The 19,119-nt window shown below is 43.5% G+C and overlaps 1 protein-coding gene across 6 annotated transcripts in view; it reads right to left on the reverse strand.

Annotated features, from left to right (window-relative positions):
• Window positions 1–3,512: 3,512 nt before the first annotated feature.
• The window catches only part of LOC129697888 (anosmin-1), a 188,527-nt gene continuing 172,920 nt past the window's right edge, over window positions 3,513–19,119 (reverse strand). For 4 of the 6 annotated variants that reach the window (XM_055636603.1, XM_055636605.1, XM_055636604.1 and 1 more), the window contains exons 10-13: window positions 12,248–12,342; window positions 10,738–10,909; window positions 6,243–6,463; window positions 3,513–4,887 (exon numbers count right to left, since the gene is read on the reverse strand). In XM_055636603.1, coding sequence (XP_055492578.1) covers window positions 4,639–4,887; window positions 6,243–6,463; window positions 10,738–10,909; window positions 12,248–12,342 — 737 coding nt within the window. In that variant the 3' untranslated portion in view covers window positions 3,513–4,638. The remainder of the gene's footprint in view (window positions 4,888–6,242; window positions 6,464–10,737; window positions 10,910–12,247; window positions 12,343–19,119) is intronic. The other 2 variants (XM_055636606.1, XM_055636601.1) reach the window with 2 other exon arrangements.

Here is a 19,119-nt window from a genome sequence, read left to right on the forward strand (position 1 = left end):
CTCCCTCTCTCCATAACTCCTCTCCCCTCCCTTCCCCCTCTATTATCCCCTCTCCTCCCCCACTCAACCTCCCCCCCCCCCCCCCCCCCCCCCTAACTCGAGGTTGCTGCTCCTCTCCCTTCTTGCATGCCCCCATCAGCTGTCGGCGTCCATAGAGCCGCCTCAGATCCTCGGATCGGCCCGGAATCACCGCAGCACGGCAGCCACATGTGTGGGGATGGGGGGGTGTGTGTGGGTGGGGGGGTGTGTGTGGGTGGGGGGTGTGTGTGGGTGGGGGGTGTGTGGGATGGGGGGGTGTGTGTGGGGGGTGTGTGGGTGGGGTGTGTGAATGGGTGTGTGTGGGTGGGGGGGGGTGTGTGTGAATGGGTGTGTGGGTGAGGCGTGTGGGTGAGGTGTGTGGGTGGTGTGTGTGGGTGAGGTGTGTGGGTGGGTGTGTGTGGGTGAGGTGTGTGGGTGAGGCGTGTGGGTGAGGTGTGTGGGTGGTGTGGTGTGGGTGAGGTGTGTGGGTGGTGTGTGTGGGTGGGTGTGTGTGGGTGGTGTGTGTGGGGTGAGGTGTGGTGGGTGGGGTGGTGGGGGGGTGTGTGTGGGTGAGTGTGTGTGGGTGGTGTGTGTGGGTGAGGTGTGTGGGTGGTGTGTGTGGGTGAGGTGTGTGGGTGGTGTGTGGGGGTGAAGAGGTGTGTGGGTGGTGTGTGTGTGGGGTGGTGTGTGTGGGTGGTGTGTGGGGGTGAGGTGTGTGGGTGGGGTTGGTGGGGGGGTGTGTGTGTGAGGGTGTGTGTGTGGGTGTGAGTGTGCATGTGTGGGTGTGTGTGTGGGTGAGGTGTGTGGGTGGTGTGTGGGGGTGAGGTGTGTGGGTGGGTGGGGGGGTGTGTGTGGGTGTGTGTTTGGGGTTGTGTGTGTGGGTGGGTGTGTGTGTGTGTGTGTGTGAGTGAGTGTGTGTGTGTGTGTGTGTGTGTGTGTGAGTGTGTGGGTGTGGGGGAGTGTGTGGTGTGTGTGTGGTGGGTGGGAGGGTGTGTGGGTGAGTGTGTGGGGGTGGGGGTGTGGGTGGGTGGGGGGGTGTGTGTGGGTGGGTGTGTGTGTGGTGTGTTGGTGTGTGTGTTGGTGTGTGTGGGGGTGTGTGTGTGTGTGTGGGTGTGTGGGAGTGTGTGTTAGTGAGTGGGTGTGTGTGGGTGTGTGGGTGGGTGGGGGGTGTGTGTGTGGGTGGGGGGGGAGAGCCCCGAGAAAAGAGAAGAGCCATGGGGGAGAGGGCAGGAGCCAGCGAGGGGGACCAGAGGGGGAGGGGAAGGGGCTAGAGCTTTGGGGCGTTGCGATGGTGGTGCATTTGGGACTCACAGCGGGTGCTGGATACTCTCCTCCACCAGGATCAGATTCACAGCTTTCCGTTTGGTGACATTGCCGTGACGCGCCGCGCTGGGCTGCTTCTGGTCCCTCCGAAAATTGTGTCTGGTTGAAGAACTTCACCGTCCTCCCTCAGCTCCAGATGCGATGGCGCAGGAAGTGGCGGACCATCCCCGGGAGTGACAGAAGGGATTAATGCTTTGTATGGCAGGAGAACGATGCATTTTTACTTGTATATGTAAAGCACTATTCAGAACGAAACGGTGCATGAAGCAAAGAATGACTATAAATGTGCTCTATATAATATAAACTTAGATGTTATTATAGTTTTAGTTATGTATATAGATGTATAGATGGATAGATTTGCTGCTCCTATCATTGAATCAAACAGTGCCTTACATTAGCAAGTGAAATATAACTAAAGTTAAGGAAATCATATAATAGTTTGATAATATAATACTTCATCTAAGTTCTTGCAGAATTTCCAAAAAAAAGGAAACTCATACCTATATATTTCATTTCATTAAGAGAAGTAACACAGGAAATGTAGTCTTTGACATCTTAAAAGAGCTGAGTGATATCAATCTAGGATTGTTATCTACATTGTTCAACATATTTACACTACTTGGATTATATTTCCAAAATTCAAACAACTTACCTTTTATTTAGGGGACGAATTTCTCATTGTTACATTTACATGAAAGTTAAGGGTTTTGACTGGGGCTTTCAGCCAAATGCATCGTGCCTGTGCTGTATCTTGCATGTAATTCTTTGCCATTCTATAGACGTCCCTATTAATCAAGAGTTGGATGTGTTTCTAAGGAAATGTACTGAGAAAAAAACTCCACTTAATCACTGATTTTATTTAGTCTTTTCTTTTTTTTTCTCTCTCACAATTCTTCGCCTCCTCTCTTCACATTTTAAAGACTCTGTTCCTAATTCTCTGAAAGAATGGTGGAGGAAAGTGCTAAGAATTTATGACATATATGCAGGCAAATTGGAAACAGAACTGAAACATAATTATTATTATTAAGAAGGAACTGCTCAACAACTTACTAAAAGTGCTCCATATTCTCTAATATTTGACCACACTCATGTTAAAAAATTGTAGATTCAAATACCAGTGTTGAGTTAGTTGATAACAGTCAATGAGACTGACCCACCAGATTCCTGGTTGGAGGGAGTAAAAGTAATTCACTTTCCAATGACTTTTGAAAGAAGGTTCACGTGTGTGGACATTAGGTGAGGACAGCATTAAACTCTTTGTTGAATATTTTAATTATGCTCAATATTGAGGCCAGCCGTGTGCTCCTGAGAGCAATTGAATAACCATCCTTCCCCAAGATGAGAAGAGCTGATGAAAGGTCATCAAGCATAAGTCTCCATTCTGCTATACTCTTGATGGATGTTACCTTGTCCGCTGAGTGTTTCCAGTATTTTGTGCTTCTATTTTAAGTAATAATCGATACCTTGTGTGCTCAGATTCACAACCCCTTCACAGTGCAGATTAAAGAAATTGGCGGCATCCATACTGCATTTAAAAACATGAAATACTGGATACAAAGAACTTTGCAAAGAACCTTGGCTCTCAATGCCCTAGTTTGAGGTGTGTAGAGCTGAGTTTTGTTTTTAACTATTTACAAGAAGTGATGGGGTTTTTTTGCTGGAAAAGTCTGCATTTATTGCTCATCACTAAGTTACATCAAGTGAATGACTTTGCTAGGCCATTTCAGGAAATAGTTAAAAGGCACCACTGGAGTCACAAAAGCCAAAATCAAGAAAGAGAGACGCATTTCATTATCTGAAGCTTACCCCTGCAGTTTCACGGTCACTGTTTTCGCTTTGAAAAGTTGAAGATTATTTAATTCACTGCATACAAATTTCCTAGTGCAATTATAGGATTTAAATTTATGAATTCCAGCTCACCAGTTCAATAATTTAAACACTATGCTACCACTCATCATCCCATGATTGTCTACCCTCCTGTAAAGCCCAGCCAAAATTCTATTACATTCTCTCATTAGTTGACAAAATTATCTTGCTAACAATCTCGAGGCACATCTGTAAGATATCAATGTATAAAGTGCTTCAAACGGTATGACAATTGAATTAATCTGATATGCAAGTACATGTTGGAAAGTTTAAAATGAAATAAGCAATTCCATTGGTGGACAGGTTGGCCATGTACGTTTTCCGGAGAGCTCTTTAATACGTCAACAATATGTACAAAGTCTAACATGAAAATATTGGGTAATGTAACATACAACAAACTCTATTTACAAATTCCATTTTTACAAAATGTCTTTACAAGAGGTCTGTTATCCCAAATATGACAAAGCTGCACAAAATGAGTCAACCAAAGTGGTGTATACAGTAATAAATATTGATCAAAACACGACTGCAATGAGGAACATGATTTCTACAGCTAGTTTACCAATGGACAAAACAGTACTGATATTTCCAGACTACATTAACATTCCAATATTAAAAAGTAAATAATTTGTGCATATAGACTTTGTTAATTATTCTGTAAACTGTATCATGTTAATATACTCAGTGGAGGTAACATCGACATACAAATCATGCCATATAGAACACTGACAGGTCTACCATGCAACTGTGCTTTGCCAACATCCGATAAGATTCATTTACATTATAATTTAATAACTTTATTACATGCAATAGATTAATAAACTGACAGAATTCTCACTCGCAGTTAAAATATGCAGGTTTTAGACATATTTTCCAGGCAGCTTGCCGAGTACAGGTATCCATAGGGAAAATGTGAATTTTGCATATATCAGGATCAGCACATTTAACAAAACAGGTTAATAAATAGCACAATTTCAAAGCCACCCTCTGAAGACACAATACAGTGATGATAACATTGAAGAATATACTTTTTATGGCACAGGTTTGATAATCGAATTTTAAAAGGCGAGTTGGAGGGAGACATTCTTCTACTCTTTTCTCTTTTTCAGACAGGGAGATGAGTCTTTTTTTTTTAAATTGTTTTTTTCACATCAACAATCTTTAAACAACCTCCATAATGCAATTATAATTGTTTCAGTGCTTTACTGATACTGGCTTCTGTTGCTGATGATGTTGCAGTCTGGAGCCTACAGTAAAGAGATGGGCATCCATAAACAACCATAGTACAGAAATGGAACCAAAGACACTTTTATCACTTTGCCAGTGACAAGTAACAAGATGCAAAGGTTTCAGAAACAAAGTTGCCAGACAGCAATAAGCACTAAGTAGTTTAACAATAAATATTATTGTTATAAAGAGAGATCCCGCATCTTACAATTTAAGCATTAGTTTCCTTTTGTGTTCCGGGTTTTGACCAGATTGAAATGCGCGACGTGGAACTGTACTACAGCTAGGGTGGTGGGGATACTGAAGCTTACTGTGTGACAAGGATGAAGATAAGCTAGGTGTCTGGAATGTCTTGACCGTTGCTGGACCCTCTCCAGCTGTAGTCAGTAGTTGTACTTCCAGCCTATAACAAGTTGATGGCCTCAGATCGGGCACAATAAGCGAATGGTGGTCCTGAGAAAGGAAAACACAGAATTTCAGTATTTCGACTTTATTTTAGACTTTAGAGATGCAGTGTGGAAACCGGCCCTTTGGCTCACCGAGTCCTTGTCAGTGATTGCCCCATACACAAGCACTATCCTACAAACTTGGGACAATTTACCGTTTTTACCGAAGCCAATTAACCTACAAAGCTGTATGGCTTTGGAGCACCCAGAACCCATAAACCCATTTGGTCACAGGGAGAATGTACAAACTCCGAATGTACAGGCAGCACCCATAGTCGGGATCAAACCTGAGTCTCGGGCTCCATAAGGCAGCAACTCTACTGCTGTGTCACTCTGTCGCCTAGGATGCCAAATCAGTTTCTGTTTTCATTCCGTACTTGAAATCAACCCTCCATGAAGAGTTGCATGGGTTGGGAGGGGGGGGGGGACCAGATGTGCTCCTTCAGAAGAAGAATAGGTTCACGTGTGCCATCCCTCTGCTCACTCAGAACAGCATTCCACGTACACGCAGCATCTCTTTGCTCATGCCGACTAACGAGCTGTGCACGCGTGGTGTTGCTTGGTTCCTGGAGGAGTGCAAGTTGCTCCTATTCCAATGACAGCAGCAACCTGCTCTCAAATGGCATCTCCCAGCTCACTTAGGACATCAGGCTGCCTCCTTGCTTTTTTCCAATGCTCCCGACAAGCCTCAGGTTGCTTCCACAAGACAGAGATAATAACTTGTTTGGAGTGAGAACCTCAAAGCAAAACAATGTCTTTGTGTAGCTCCGGAGTAGCTGTTACAGTATATGCACTCGTGTGCTCTTAAGTGATGGGATTGGCAGTGAGTTCTTGCAAAGCCTCACTGGTCAGGTCATGGAAGTATTCCAACTGTGGTCATCATCTGAGTGCTCCTGGGCAGTATAGGTACAAGGATCTTCCCTCCCCACCATGCTCCCTGCACTTCATGCCAGATTATAGCTTGCTAGTGTTTGGTATATCTGCTTGTGACCTAACCCAACCTGCTCATCACACTCACACTCACTCACACAGGCAAGCATTCACACTATACACACAGAAATATAAGCACATCCTTAATCTGTCCCCAAATCAAGTTGACCAAGCTCCGTGCTTGACCATGACCTGAGAAGGGTCTCGACCCAAAACATCACCTATCCATGTTCTCCTGGGATGCTGCCTGACCTGCTGAGTTACTCCTTTTGTCTATTAACCATACCTGCAGGTTCTTTGTTTCTACCTGAGATTACTTAATGCTCTGGCTGGAAAAGGATATTGAATATCCTGAGCATACATTGTAGCAAAAATACACGTATAATGTATAAATACATAGTGAGTATAAATGAGTTGCAATCAATGACTTACTGGTGGCAATATTTGAGACTGGGATATAATGCTGTTGGGCAAGCTGTTTTGTCGGCTTTCTGTAGTCACCTCTGCCCATGTAACCTGAAATCCTGTAACGGGCTGATGAAGTTGTACTTTAGATATCCTCCAGTGGAAATGTCCAGTAATGTTCCCTGCGTGAATTATGAATGATGCCGACAGGTTCTCGGGTTTGACAAGCACTTTGGGAATGGTTGTCACTGCAAAAGAAGTACATAGTTCACAAAATGTCAAACTTTAACACTCATATCTTTAATAGTTCCTTGCAAATTGATGTCTATGTCATTAACGATAAAATACCTGATGTATGACAATTTCTTTGCAAACTCAGATAAATCCTAGTCAGGCTTAATTTATTACTACCCAGGCACACTAATGGAGTAATTATTTTTTAACCTGAAGAACAACAAACAATTTTATTTCAAATATCAAATCTAGAATGTAATGCAAAGAAAAAGAGGAATAGTCACCTAATCAAATAGGCTAATTGTTAGCAGAATGCCTTTCTGAAAGATAACTCAATACAGGTGTACAGGTGCTCCCTGGGTTATGAACACCCAACCTATGGACATCTCATACATACGGGTGAGTATTTGGGAGACCAGTCGGATGGATGGTGATGGGTGTATCAGCTGCCACGGGACAAAGAAACATAGAAACATAGAAAATAGGAGCAGCAGTAGGCCATTCAGCCCTTCGAGCCAGCACCACCATTCAATATTATCATGGCTGGTCATCCAAAATCAGTACCCCCTTCCTATTTTCTCCCCATATCCCTTGATTTCGTTAGCCCAAAGAGCTATACCTAACTCTCTCTTTAAAACATCCAGTGAATTGGCCTCCACTGCCTTCTGTGGCAGAGAACTCCAAAGATTCGCAACTCTCTGGGTGAAAAGGTTTTTCCTCATCTCAGTCCTAAATGGCCTTCCACTTATTCTTAAACTGTGACCCCTGGTTCTGGGCTCCCCCAACAGTGGGATCATTTTTGCCTGCATCTGTCCAATCCCATAAGAATTTTATATTTCTATAAGATCCCCTCTCGTCTTTCTAAATTCCAGTGAATATAAGCCCAGTCGACCCATTCTTTCATCATATGTCAGTCCCGCCATCCCGGGAATTAACCTGGTGAACCTACGCTACACTCCCTCAATAGCAAGAATTGCAGGCAGGCAATAAAAATAAAAATTCAACAGCAAGAATCGCAAGACTGCAGGCATCTTCTGCCAGGTAAGAATGGGAGATTTCTGCTGGCCTTCTCTCCATTCCACAACCTCCGAGCGGCAACAATCGGGGTCTGGGTCCAGCCATGCAGAGTTGGGACATTGAGTACTCGTTCACTCAGTGAGTCAGTGAGGCTGGCGGCCGCTCTTCCCACGCCTGATCACTCTCCCATCACAGGTGTTCCTGTGATTCTCTCCCACACAACTTTTTAATTAATTTACGACTTACGAATTCTTTGCGTTATGAACTGATCTCAGCAACAGAACCCTGTTGTAACCCTGAGACCACCTCCATATAAAATCAGAGCCACTTTTGTGTGCATTGTACCCTGCTTAATATTACCCTCAATTAGAGTTGGCTAATATCCATGTTGACCAAACAGTTCTCCAATTGTTGTTGCATGTTTTTTCTGGATCATTTTCACTGGAAAAATATGATACCCGGACTATGTTGAATAGTTCTGTTGGCTACAAGACGACTGGGCTTTGAAATGAAGAATATTACGTCCCAATGTTTGGGAAGCAGCTACAGTAATTCCACAAGCTACTAATATTATTCCATCCAAAACTGTGAAATCTGATCATAAAGTTGGCAAATATTTAGGAGCTAGGAAACCCTACAACAATGAGCGGGGCTGCATTCATTATAAATTTGCACAACAATACTAAAAAAAAGTTTTAAAACCCCCAACTTTATTAATAAAGACACGGAGTTTAACATTGTGGCAAATAAGCCACTGGTTACGTCTTAGCTCATGTCCAACTGTGAAAAGGTTGTCAAGTTCTGGAATGAGATGCAGAGCAGAAAAGTATCAGGTGTTGATGAAAGACTCCTGTTATATGGAGAGACCATTATTATCCTCATTGAATCAATGAAGGTTGAGTGGAGATTTGATAGAGCTGTTCATTTGGGGATTTGAAATGGAAACAGTTTCCACTAGAATGAGCGTCAATAACCAGAGTTAAGATAATTGGCAAAAATTCCGTGAGCAGAAGTTTCAGAAATGAATATTTGTGCAGCAATTTCCTATGGTCTGGAATGTGCCTTATGAAAAGGTGGTGAAAGCAGATTAAGCATTAATGTACAATCGGGAATACAACGTTCGCCCAGTCGTAAGAAGGAGAACGCATTGAATTATATAGTTTCAACCAGGCAGTATAGACAGGATGCATGTTAGTTCAAGGTGTATATTGACATCATATAATATACCTTCAAGATTATTTTCAAAACAATTTCTGCCTCAATTTTGCAAGTGCCATAGAGAATTAAATAGCCTCAAAACAATCTTTGGTACCCTCTCAGATAGATTTGACTGTGATAATACTAATGCCTTTTTTTTGATTATCAGTTATGTGCATATAGATTACAAGATGGAAAAATGCAAACTGGAGAGGAAAGATCACAATAAAGCCAAATATATCATCCGTTATGAATAAGGCTTAGAAAGGGATGTGATGCAATGAGGTCTACATAGAAAGCTGTATGTGTCAGGGTTTTGCCACTTGGCAGTTTCTGCTGCTTTTGCAGTTTTAAATTTCATTTTTATTGCATCTGAATATTGCCATCCAAAGTCCAGTCCCTGCCAGATCCAGATGACACTCTTGGAGAGCCTTCAGAATATTACTACACTGTAATGATGCCTGAATCATACATGGGGCTTCAACATTGAGATGCTACCAAATCTGACTAACTTTGTGTATCCAAGTAAAGGAAAAAAATAGCAAGAATTGCTCTATCATCTAAGAATCTTGCCCATCTAATCTTCCTCACACGGTGAGAGAGTGTTGCAGGCTCTAAAATTAATACATTTCTGGTTGGAGTTAACTTTCATGCTTAATCAGTCTTTGGCATGACCTATGTTCATTTGTCGTGTGTCGTTGACATTGTAACATAATTGTCAATAGAGTAAAAAAGCATGGTGGAAGGCTATTATTCCCTCCTTGATTTGATTTTATTTGTTTTAATTTATTGTCATTGCCTTCAATGAAGAGACAAAGAAATTATTTTTCCCTTAGTCATACAAAAATCAAAAAAAACTACAGAACACAGCAGTCCACAACACAAACATCCCCACAACAGCACCAAAGTTCCCCACTGTGAGTGAAGGAACAAAAGTCCAGTCAACCTCCTCGCTGATAACCATATAACATATAACAATTACAGCATGGAAACAGGCCATCTCGGCCCTACAAGTCCGTGCCGAACAAATTTTTTTCCCCCTTAGTCCCACCTGCCTGCACTCATACCGTAACCCTCCATTCCCTTCTCATCCATATGCCTATCCAATTTATTTTAAATGATACCAATGAACCTGCCTCCACCACTTCCACTGGAAGCTCATTCCACTACGCTACCACTCTCTGAGTAAAGAATTTCCCCCTCATATTACCCCTAAACTTCTGTCCCTTAATTCTGAAGTCATGTCCTCTTGTTTGAATCTTCCCTATTCTCAAAGGGAAAAGCTTGTCCACATCAACTCTGTCTATCCCTCTCATCATTTTAAAGACCTCTATCAAGTCCCCCCTTAACCTTCTGCGCTCCAGAGAATAAAGACCTAACTTATTCAACCTATCTCTGTAACTTAGTTAAGTTACATAGATAGTTCCCCAATGTTCCCCAATGTTCACCCGTGGTCGGGGTCTCACGAGCACCCTGTAGTCGCCGCTACGGGCGGCCCGATGATCAGGCCCTCTCGCCGGGAACCTCTCGTCAGCCCCTTCCACCAGAGTCCGCGGTTCCCGATGTTCACAGGCCCGCGCTGGGCGGAGATTCGCATTGGCGACCCCCAGCAATGGGTCCCAGGACTCCGCGATGTCGAGGTCAGCGCCGCCCACGTTGGGAGCTCAGCACCCACAGCTCCTCGATGTTGGAGCAGCGGCCCAGCACACCGGAGGTCCAAGCGGCGATCCTAGGAGGGACCCGCCCGCTCCGCGATGTTTCCAGCACCTCGTCGCCGCTGCTGAAACTCTGGTCCGGTCCCGGCAGGAAAGGCCATGCCAATCCAGCTGGTAGGCCGCGAGGGGGGAGGGGCGAGGACGCGACTCGGATAATAGCCGCATCCTCGCCAGGAAGCGACTGAAGGATGGATTCCCACTTACCCTACCCGTTTCCCCCCGCATGAAATACTGAAGAAAAACAAAAACAAAAAAACACACACTAAACATAACAAAATTAAACCCAGACCGTGGGCGGAGGCAGCTAGCAACAGCGCCACCGGATGCCAAAGGTCTGTGGCTCCTGTGGCTGTACTCACCCCCATCGCTGGGACAGTTGTTTTGTTTTAGACCTTTTCCTCGAAGAGATGAGCATGTTGGAGTTGTGAAGATCACAGCCTCTGCTTTCCCCTGGCCCCTGGCCATTATTGGCTGAACCATAACTTTATACGTGCAAGAGAAAATCAGTCCTGGGAGGATTACAAAACTTTCCTATAAAAAAGATAATGTAAAATTTAACATATTGAATATGCCTTGTAATTATTTTTATGTTGAACTGTAATTGAATTGTGAATCTTTGTTAAAGGTAAAAAGAAATCCAATTATAATCCTTCATAAATGTAAATAAAATCCATGTAAATAACCTCTTTAATAAATGTTATTTCCTCTGTCATTTTGTGATTCTAATATTGTCACATTTATGTTCAAATTCAAGTTCACATTTATTGTCACATGCACCAGTTGGTACTGTGAAATTTGAGTTACCGTACAGCCATATGAATAAAAAGAACACAAAACACAATAGAATTTAACATAAACATCCACCACAGTGGAATCAACATTTCTCACTGTGGTGGAAGGCAATAAAGTTTAGTCATCTTCTTCTTTGTTCCCCCGTGGTCGGGCCTAGAACCCTCCGCAGTCGCCGATGTACAGGCCCTCTCGCCGGGAAGATCGAAACTCCAGCGTCGGAACGGATCGGAACACACTCTGCGATTTGGAGTTTCCGATTCGGCCGCTTCTTACCGGAGATGGCGGCTTCCGAAGTCCACAGGCTTTGCTGGACGGAGTTCCAACACTGGCAATCCTCGGCAAAAGATCCCAGGCCCCGCGATGTTAAAGTCAGCGTCATTCCCGCGGCTAGAAGCTCCGCAGACCACAGCTCCACAATGTTAAAGTCAGCAGGCCCCGCTGGACGGTGCTCAAACACAGGCGATCCTCGACAGGACCCCAGGCTCCGCGATGGTAATTCCGCGCTGCGCCTGCTGCTGAATCTCTGGGCTGGTCTCTGGTCGGAAAGGCCGTGCCAATCCAGTTGGTAGGCCGTGAGGGGGGGCGAAGATACGACACGGAGAAAAGACACTTCTCCGTCCAGGTAAGTGACTGAAAAATGTTTTCCCCCTATTTCCCCCCTACCACCCCCCACATAAGACACACTGAGAAACATTAAAATATACATTTAGACGCACTAAAAATAACAAGAAAGGCAAAAGGACTGACGAGCTGCTGTTGAGGCAGCTACTGCGGTGGGACCACCCAGTAAGGGCTAACCCATCTGCTTTTAAGAAATTGGTGCCATTCTATCGTGTTACCGAGCCCTAAACAGGCCAAAGGAATACATGGTATTCCCTCCCCATCCCTACTTTACACCCTGGTGACAGATTTGATAACGTCTTGTTGGTCAGTCAATGGGTTTAGTAATAAAAGAGAGAAAATGGAAGAAATGAGCTGCGAGACGCTAGTTGCTGAGTTTGCTAACATAAAAGCTCATTCACGAAGCTCACAGGATCAAATTACGAAAACATACAACACAGATACATTGGAACCTACATGGGCGATTACTTTTTTGGAAATCTTCGTCTCGTTGTGCACGCAAGACTCTGGCATCCACTGGACAAGATATCGCTCCGCAATGCCACCAGGATCTAGGGACAAAGTAACTCACATATTATCATCAGCCAACACTAGTGACAGAATTTACATTGCACCAAAAGTGCTCTGCCAACCATATGTTAATCAGATGTGACAGAAAAGTTCAATGACATATCTGCTCTGGTATTGCCAAATATTTGGATAAGTGTCTTTGACTCAAAACATAACTGCAAATAAATCTATCCCTCCCCATCAGCATTAGTTTATGATAATTATTGTTTTTAAAGAGTCTGAACAGTCCTTAAGGCCACTGTGTAAACCTTATATCCATACTTTTTGATACCATTTTAACAGTATTATCTATTTCTTAATCAATTCAGTGCAAACTAAAGTTATTAGAAATATGAATACAAATATCAAGATTTGTATCTGAATATTTCAGCTCTGCTATCATTTGAACATATTATTAGCATATGTAGGGAAGAAGATTACTGAATATAATGTCAATGTGCACAAAGATCACATTAGACTGTCTGCACAATAATTAAATTAGTGATTGTGTACAATCTAACAATATGCTGGATGCTAATGCTGGAATTTGTGCAGGAGATCTGGTGCCAGAAAATTAGATGGCTGTACATATGAAACTGGGAGAAATGCACTAACAATGAATGCTTTAACTAAGATAATTTACAATTGAAGCTTTGAAGTCTGTTCATTGTGGCTTTGCAAGAAATAACTTTGGATGATAAACCTGGATCTGTACAGCTGCATAACATGGTGGAACATCCTTGGCTATGTCGTACAGGTATAATAAATGAGAATTTGACACCGAGCCACATAGGGAGATTCTAGAGTAGATGGATTGTTCAACGAGAGTGTTTTAAAACAAGAGCAAGGTATCTTGCATCAGTCTGATGAAGGGACTCAACCCAAAACGTCACCTATTCCTTTCCTCCAGAAATGCTGCCTGACCTGCTGTTACTGCAGCATTTTGTGTCTATCTTTGGTGTAAAGCAGCATCTGCAGTTCCTTCTTACACAAGCTGCATATGCATGAAGGTGCATTTAATGTTCTTTTCGATCAGGTTCTCCAGCACACGCAACCTGCTTGAAAGGTAAGGGGCTTCTCTGATAGGAAGCTCAGGAGGTCAGTTGGGTATATAGAATGAATGAGTGAGATTAAGAGATGCTGGACTTGGTGCTGGGGGCCAGAGGAGTTGGGTATAGGAGCATGAGTGAAGTGTTATAACGGTGCCCAGCAATGTTTAGATTGGGCAGTAGGCAGCAGGGAGATCATGGGGTTTGAAGAATGAATGTCTTTAATAGTTGGTTTCAGAGGCATTATTCCTGCTTTTCTGGATCGATGGACAGATAATCATTTTTCACCTCCTTATAGCTGCCCAGCTTCCTAATGCCCCTGTCCCACTTAGGAAACCTGAAGGGAAACCTCTGGAGACTTTGCGCCCCACCCAAGGTTTCCGTGCGGTTCCAGGAGGTTTTTGTCAGTCTCCCTACCTGCTTCCACTACCTGCAACCTCCGGCAACCACCTGCAACCCCCGGGAACTGCACGGAAACCTTGGGTGGGGCGCAAAGTCTCCAGAGGTTTCCGTTCAGGTTTCCTAAGTGGGACAGGGGCATAAGGCATGGCAGGTCAGGCAGGAATGAGTTAAATGTAGAACTGTTAATTGAAGATGGACAGCATCATTACAATATCTACATTATTATCAATTGATAACCCCCTCTGCCATATGGATCAACAAACGGCTGGGTTTGATGCAAACTCCCATAGCAGGTATTTCATATTGTTAACCTCTTTGTACAAACCAAATGCCAATTTCCTATCCTTCATCACTGCAATTTTTTGGCAATAAGATTCACCCCAAGTGTTTTCAATTTGTAACAAGATTGAAAAATGCTTCTGTCACCATTTAAAAGTGTTTTTAATTCCATTTGCTTTTCTTGTTCCTGTTTGTTCCAGTTCCATACTGGGCTGAGAGGATAAGGAAATGAAATTTAAAAAATTGCCATGTTTTGAATTCTTACCATAATGTTGAAGTGTTTTTAGAGTTAATAATTCTTTTTTCTTTTTTAGTTATACTCTAGACACATACGTTTGCCCGACTGAGAGGAACTGCTGACAGTCTTATGTCAATCCAACATAGATTGTTCCTAGTGTTCAAATTAGACATGCCCTTGGCTGTTACCACTCTTGGTCGGGTTTTAATGCTATTAATCTATCCCAGCCCCTTTGTCTAACGGTTTAGAAGTGGAATAACATTAAAACCACAGCTAGCTATAATAGAATAGCACACAATCTAGGGAAATGCATGTTGAAGAGAAAGACATTTCACGGATTCACCACCATCTGACTAAAGACATTCCTTCTCATCTTCTTCCTAAAGGAACTGCCTTTCATTCTGAGGCTATGACCTCTAGTCCTAGACAAGTGGAAGCATCCTCTCCACATCCACTCTATCCAAGCCTTTCACTATTCGGTACATTTGAATGAGGTCCCCCCTCATTCTTCTAAACTCCAGCTTTACACATTTGAAGTATTGTGATCGGTCCTCGGCACCATGTAATAGGAAAGGTGACGTCAAGCTGGCATGGGTACAGAGGAGATTTACGAGGATGTTGCCAGGACTAGACGGTCTGCGCTATAGGGAGAGGTTGAGTAGGCTGGGACTATTCCTTGGAGCGCAGGAGGATGAGGGGTGCTCTTATAGAGGTGTATAAATTCTTGAGAGGAATAGATCACAGAGTCTCTTGCCCAGAGTAGGTGAATAGAGGACCAGAGGACATAGGTTTAAGGTGAAGGGGAAAAGATTTAACAGGAACCTGAGGGGTAACCTTTTCACAAAAGGGTGGTGGATATATGGAACAAGCTGCCAGAGGAGATAGTTGAGGCAGGGACTATCCTAACATTTAAGAAACAGTTCGACAGGTACATGGATAGGACAGGTTTGACAGGATATAGACCATGCTGGGTGGGTCTAGTGTAGCTGGGACATGTTGGCTGGTATGGGCAAGTTGGTCCAATGGACCTGTTTCCACACTGTGTCTCTCTATGACTCTAATCATTCACTCTGGTGCATCATGGCTACAGTGTGTACTGCCTACCAAATGCATTGCAGTGACTTGCTAGGGCTTCTTTTGTGCCCTCCATTCGTGGGGCCTCTACCACAAGAAAGGACAAGAGAATCAGACACAAGGGAACATCAACATATTCTGTTTTTTTCTAAGTCACACTCTGTCCTGATGTATTAGGGAAACTGTGTTGGGGAGGTGCTGTTGAAGAAGTATTGGTGACTTGCTGTGGTGCATTGTACATGGTACACGCTAACTTGTGTGCTAGTAGTGGAACTAATGAACACATAGAGTGGTGGAAGTCAAGCAGGGTTGGAGTTGTGTAGGCTGCTTCGTCCTGGATGGCACTCCACCTCTTCAATGTTGTTGCAGCTACACTCATCTAGAAAAGACAATGTAACTTGCGCCTTGTTGCTTTGGGAAAAAGAAGACTGCAGATGCTGGAATCTTGAGCAAAAAAAAACAATTGCTGAAGGAACTCTACGGGTCAGGCAGCATCTGTGGAGGCAAATGGACAGTCAAGGTTTCGGATCTGAAGAAAGTTCCAACCCAAAATGTCATCTGTCCAATTCCCTCCACAGATGCCGTCTGTCCCGCTGAGTTTCTCCAGTAGGCTGTTATTCACCTGCTAAAAGAACATGCTTCTCATCAAGTAATTGCTTTTATCCTAAAACTACAAACAAGCTTTTCATGTACTAAATCATTTATTAATGAAAGTTAACATGCTATAATTATTGTTGATGGGATCGAGATTCAAAAGAAGGGAAATAATTTGTGATGTTCCCAGTGAGGGATGATATATTTTAGCTGGTTTGATTTTGATGTCTGTAGCATGAGACTGTCCTGACTGAGGAGTTTTTTCTCCTCTACAACCAGTTTTCAATCCAAAATGGGCAAAGGTCACCAGCCAGCACTCCAGCTCAGAATGTTGAAATCTGTTCAAATCAATGTGGCGCAGCGGTAGAGTTGCTGCCTTCCAAAGCCAGAGACCTAGGTTCGATCCTGACTACGGGTGCCGTCTGTACGGAGTTTGTATGGGGTTTCTCCAGGATCTCCGGTTTCCTCCAAAGATGTACAGGTTTGTAGGTTAATTGGCTTGATATAATTGTAAACTGTCCCTAGTGTATGTAGGATAGTGTAAAGGGCCTGTCACACGAGCATGCGACCTGCATGCGGCAAGCGCGACCAAACCGGAAGCGGGGGCCGCGCGGAGGTCGAGTGAGTGACGTGAAGTTCGAGCGTAGTCCGCTGGAAGTTCACTCGTAACGTACGCCGTCAAGACGCTGCGTACAGCTTCGAGACGCTGCGTGTGCCCGTCGAGGCGGTGCGTACGGCGTCGAGGCGGCGGCGAGCCGGCAGGCTGTTGCCGCGCGGAATTTTTGAACATGGTCAGTTTTTCGGAGCCCCGCGCGAAGTTGGGACCAGCTCCGTACAACTCCATACGGCTCCAGCGATTGAAGTGGGACCGACCCCGCGAGGCTGTACAGCTCAAGCGACCACGTTAGGTCGAGCTTGCCGCATGGAGTGGCATGCTGGAGGAACAGGCCCTTTAGTGTGCGGGCATTGCTGGCTGGCGCAGACTGGGTGGGCCGAAGGGCCTGTTTCCGCGCTGTATCTCTGAACTAAACTAAACTAACCTAATAATACATGATTCAATGGCTCAGTACCAACCTACACAAACTTAGTTACCTGACTGTTTAGAGCTGGAAGGGAAAGCGGGGGAAGTTTACACTTGAACAATTTTAGGGGAAGGTGTTGGCTGCCTGAAATATAAATTCCGGTTTTAAATAAAGAGGAAAGCTGCTCGTTCAATGCAAGAAAGCCAAATAAGTTTCTGGGAATGGTTCTGATGGAACTACCTTTCTCTCTGCAGATGCCATCTGACCTGCTGAGTATTTCTACCATTTTCTGCTATTTATTTCATAGTTTCTGCCTTTGAGCGTTTTTTGTGACTTTGGACAACTTTAAGAATGAATTATTGCTATGACTTCTAAACGATTTTACCAAACAGATTCAAAATCAGTAGCACATCTAGGAGGGGATACCATTAGTGGCATTAGAATTTTCAAATAAAAATGGCGCCATTGATTCAAGATAAACATCAGAATACTATGGCAGAATACCAAAATGTAGCAAAGTGTTGAGTTCTATAATAGTAGAAATATTGCACTGGTCAGGAGATGTTCTGAATAATTACATACTCAGTATTTGTTATGACAGCTGGCCAATTATCTGGCCTTTGCACACATACTGTTTATTGGATATTCTGGCACAGATTATTATAATTGTGACTAAATAATGAAAGGTTATGATACGCGTCTGTCACAGAATATGATTGTAAATGCAGCTGACCATATGGTAGATCATCGATAAACCATATAAAAACAGATATCAGGTGTACTTAAAGTGTTCGGTCAATGGTAAGAAATTCACAGATGGTATTGTTTAAAGTTCTTGCAGGATATTTTTTTTTTCCTGGAGCAGTGGTGGAGTTGCTGCCTTACAGCGCCAGAGACCCGATTCAATCCTGAATATGGGCGCTGTTTGTAAGGAGTTTCTACAATCTCCGTACATGACCTGCGTGGGGTTTCCCCAGGATCTCCGATTCCCTCACTCATTTCAAAGATGTAAAGGTTTGAAGATGTAAATTGTAAATTGTCCCTAGTGTGTTGGAGTGTGGTAGTTATACGGGGTGATCGTTCATCGGTGCAGGCTCGATGGGCTGAAGGGCCTGTTTCCACGCTGTATCTCTAAACTAAACTAAATGAAACAACACCCAATCTATTATCATTTTATGCAGTTCTTTGGAAATTCTTACTTTCACATTATCATGTATTCTAAATCCTTTTCTTTCTATCTCTTATAACTAAGAATTTGCTAAAAATAATTTAAAAACTCTCCATTATCCACATTGCAGTTGTCCAAGTTACAAAGACGTAACCATACGTATGAGAGAAAGTGAATAATGATTGAGATAGAAGATAACAAACTAAGGAGCTACAACAATCGGATCCTTCTGAATGTCCTGGGGCAATAATACAGGTGTTGTAACAGTAAGAGGACTGAACAAGCATTTCATGGGATAATTTTCCTCATAGACTTCCAATGATTTTTATTCAACAATGTGTATATCCTATCAAAGAACATTTATTGGTGTACATAAACTGTTCCGTCAAATAGTAAGGAAATCACAAACAGTATTGTTTTAAGTCTTGCTTCAAAGTGTTGAGTTTCCTTACACATATACATCCTGTAAATATATATGGGTTGAGTTTCCATATACATGAGAGTTATACAGCCAGAGTCACACAACATGGAAACAGACTCTTCAGCCTACCCTAAGCACCCCAGCCTTCAAGTACCCGAAGTACCTTCAAGTATCTGGGCACCATGTGACCGAAAATATTTTGTCAAGCTTGAAAGTGTTTAGAGAAGGTTAACGAGGATGTTGCCAGGCCTAGAGGATCTGAGCTAAAGGGAGAGGTTGAGTAGGCTGGGTCTCTATTGCTTGGAGCGCAGGAGGATGAGGTGGCTGGCTTATAGAGGTGTATACATTGATAGATATAATTTATTGCCACACAACCAGGGTCGGTGGAAATTTGGTGGAAAAATCATAGCAACATAGAAAATAGGTGCAGGAGGAGGACATTTGGCCCTTTGATGGCTAATCATCCACAATCAGTAACCCGTGCCTGCCTTCTCCCCATATCCCTTGATTCCACTAGCCCCTAGAGCTCTAT

The sequence above is a fragment of the Leucoraja erinacea genome, chromosome 6 (assembly GCF_028641065.1).
Source record: "Leucoraja erinacea ecotype New England chromosome 6, Leri_hhj_1, whole genome shotgun sequence".
NCBI lineage: Eukaryota > Metazoa > Chordata > Chondrichthyes > Rajiformes > Rajidae > Leucoraja > Leucoraja erinaceus.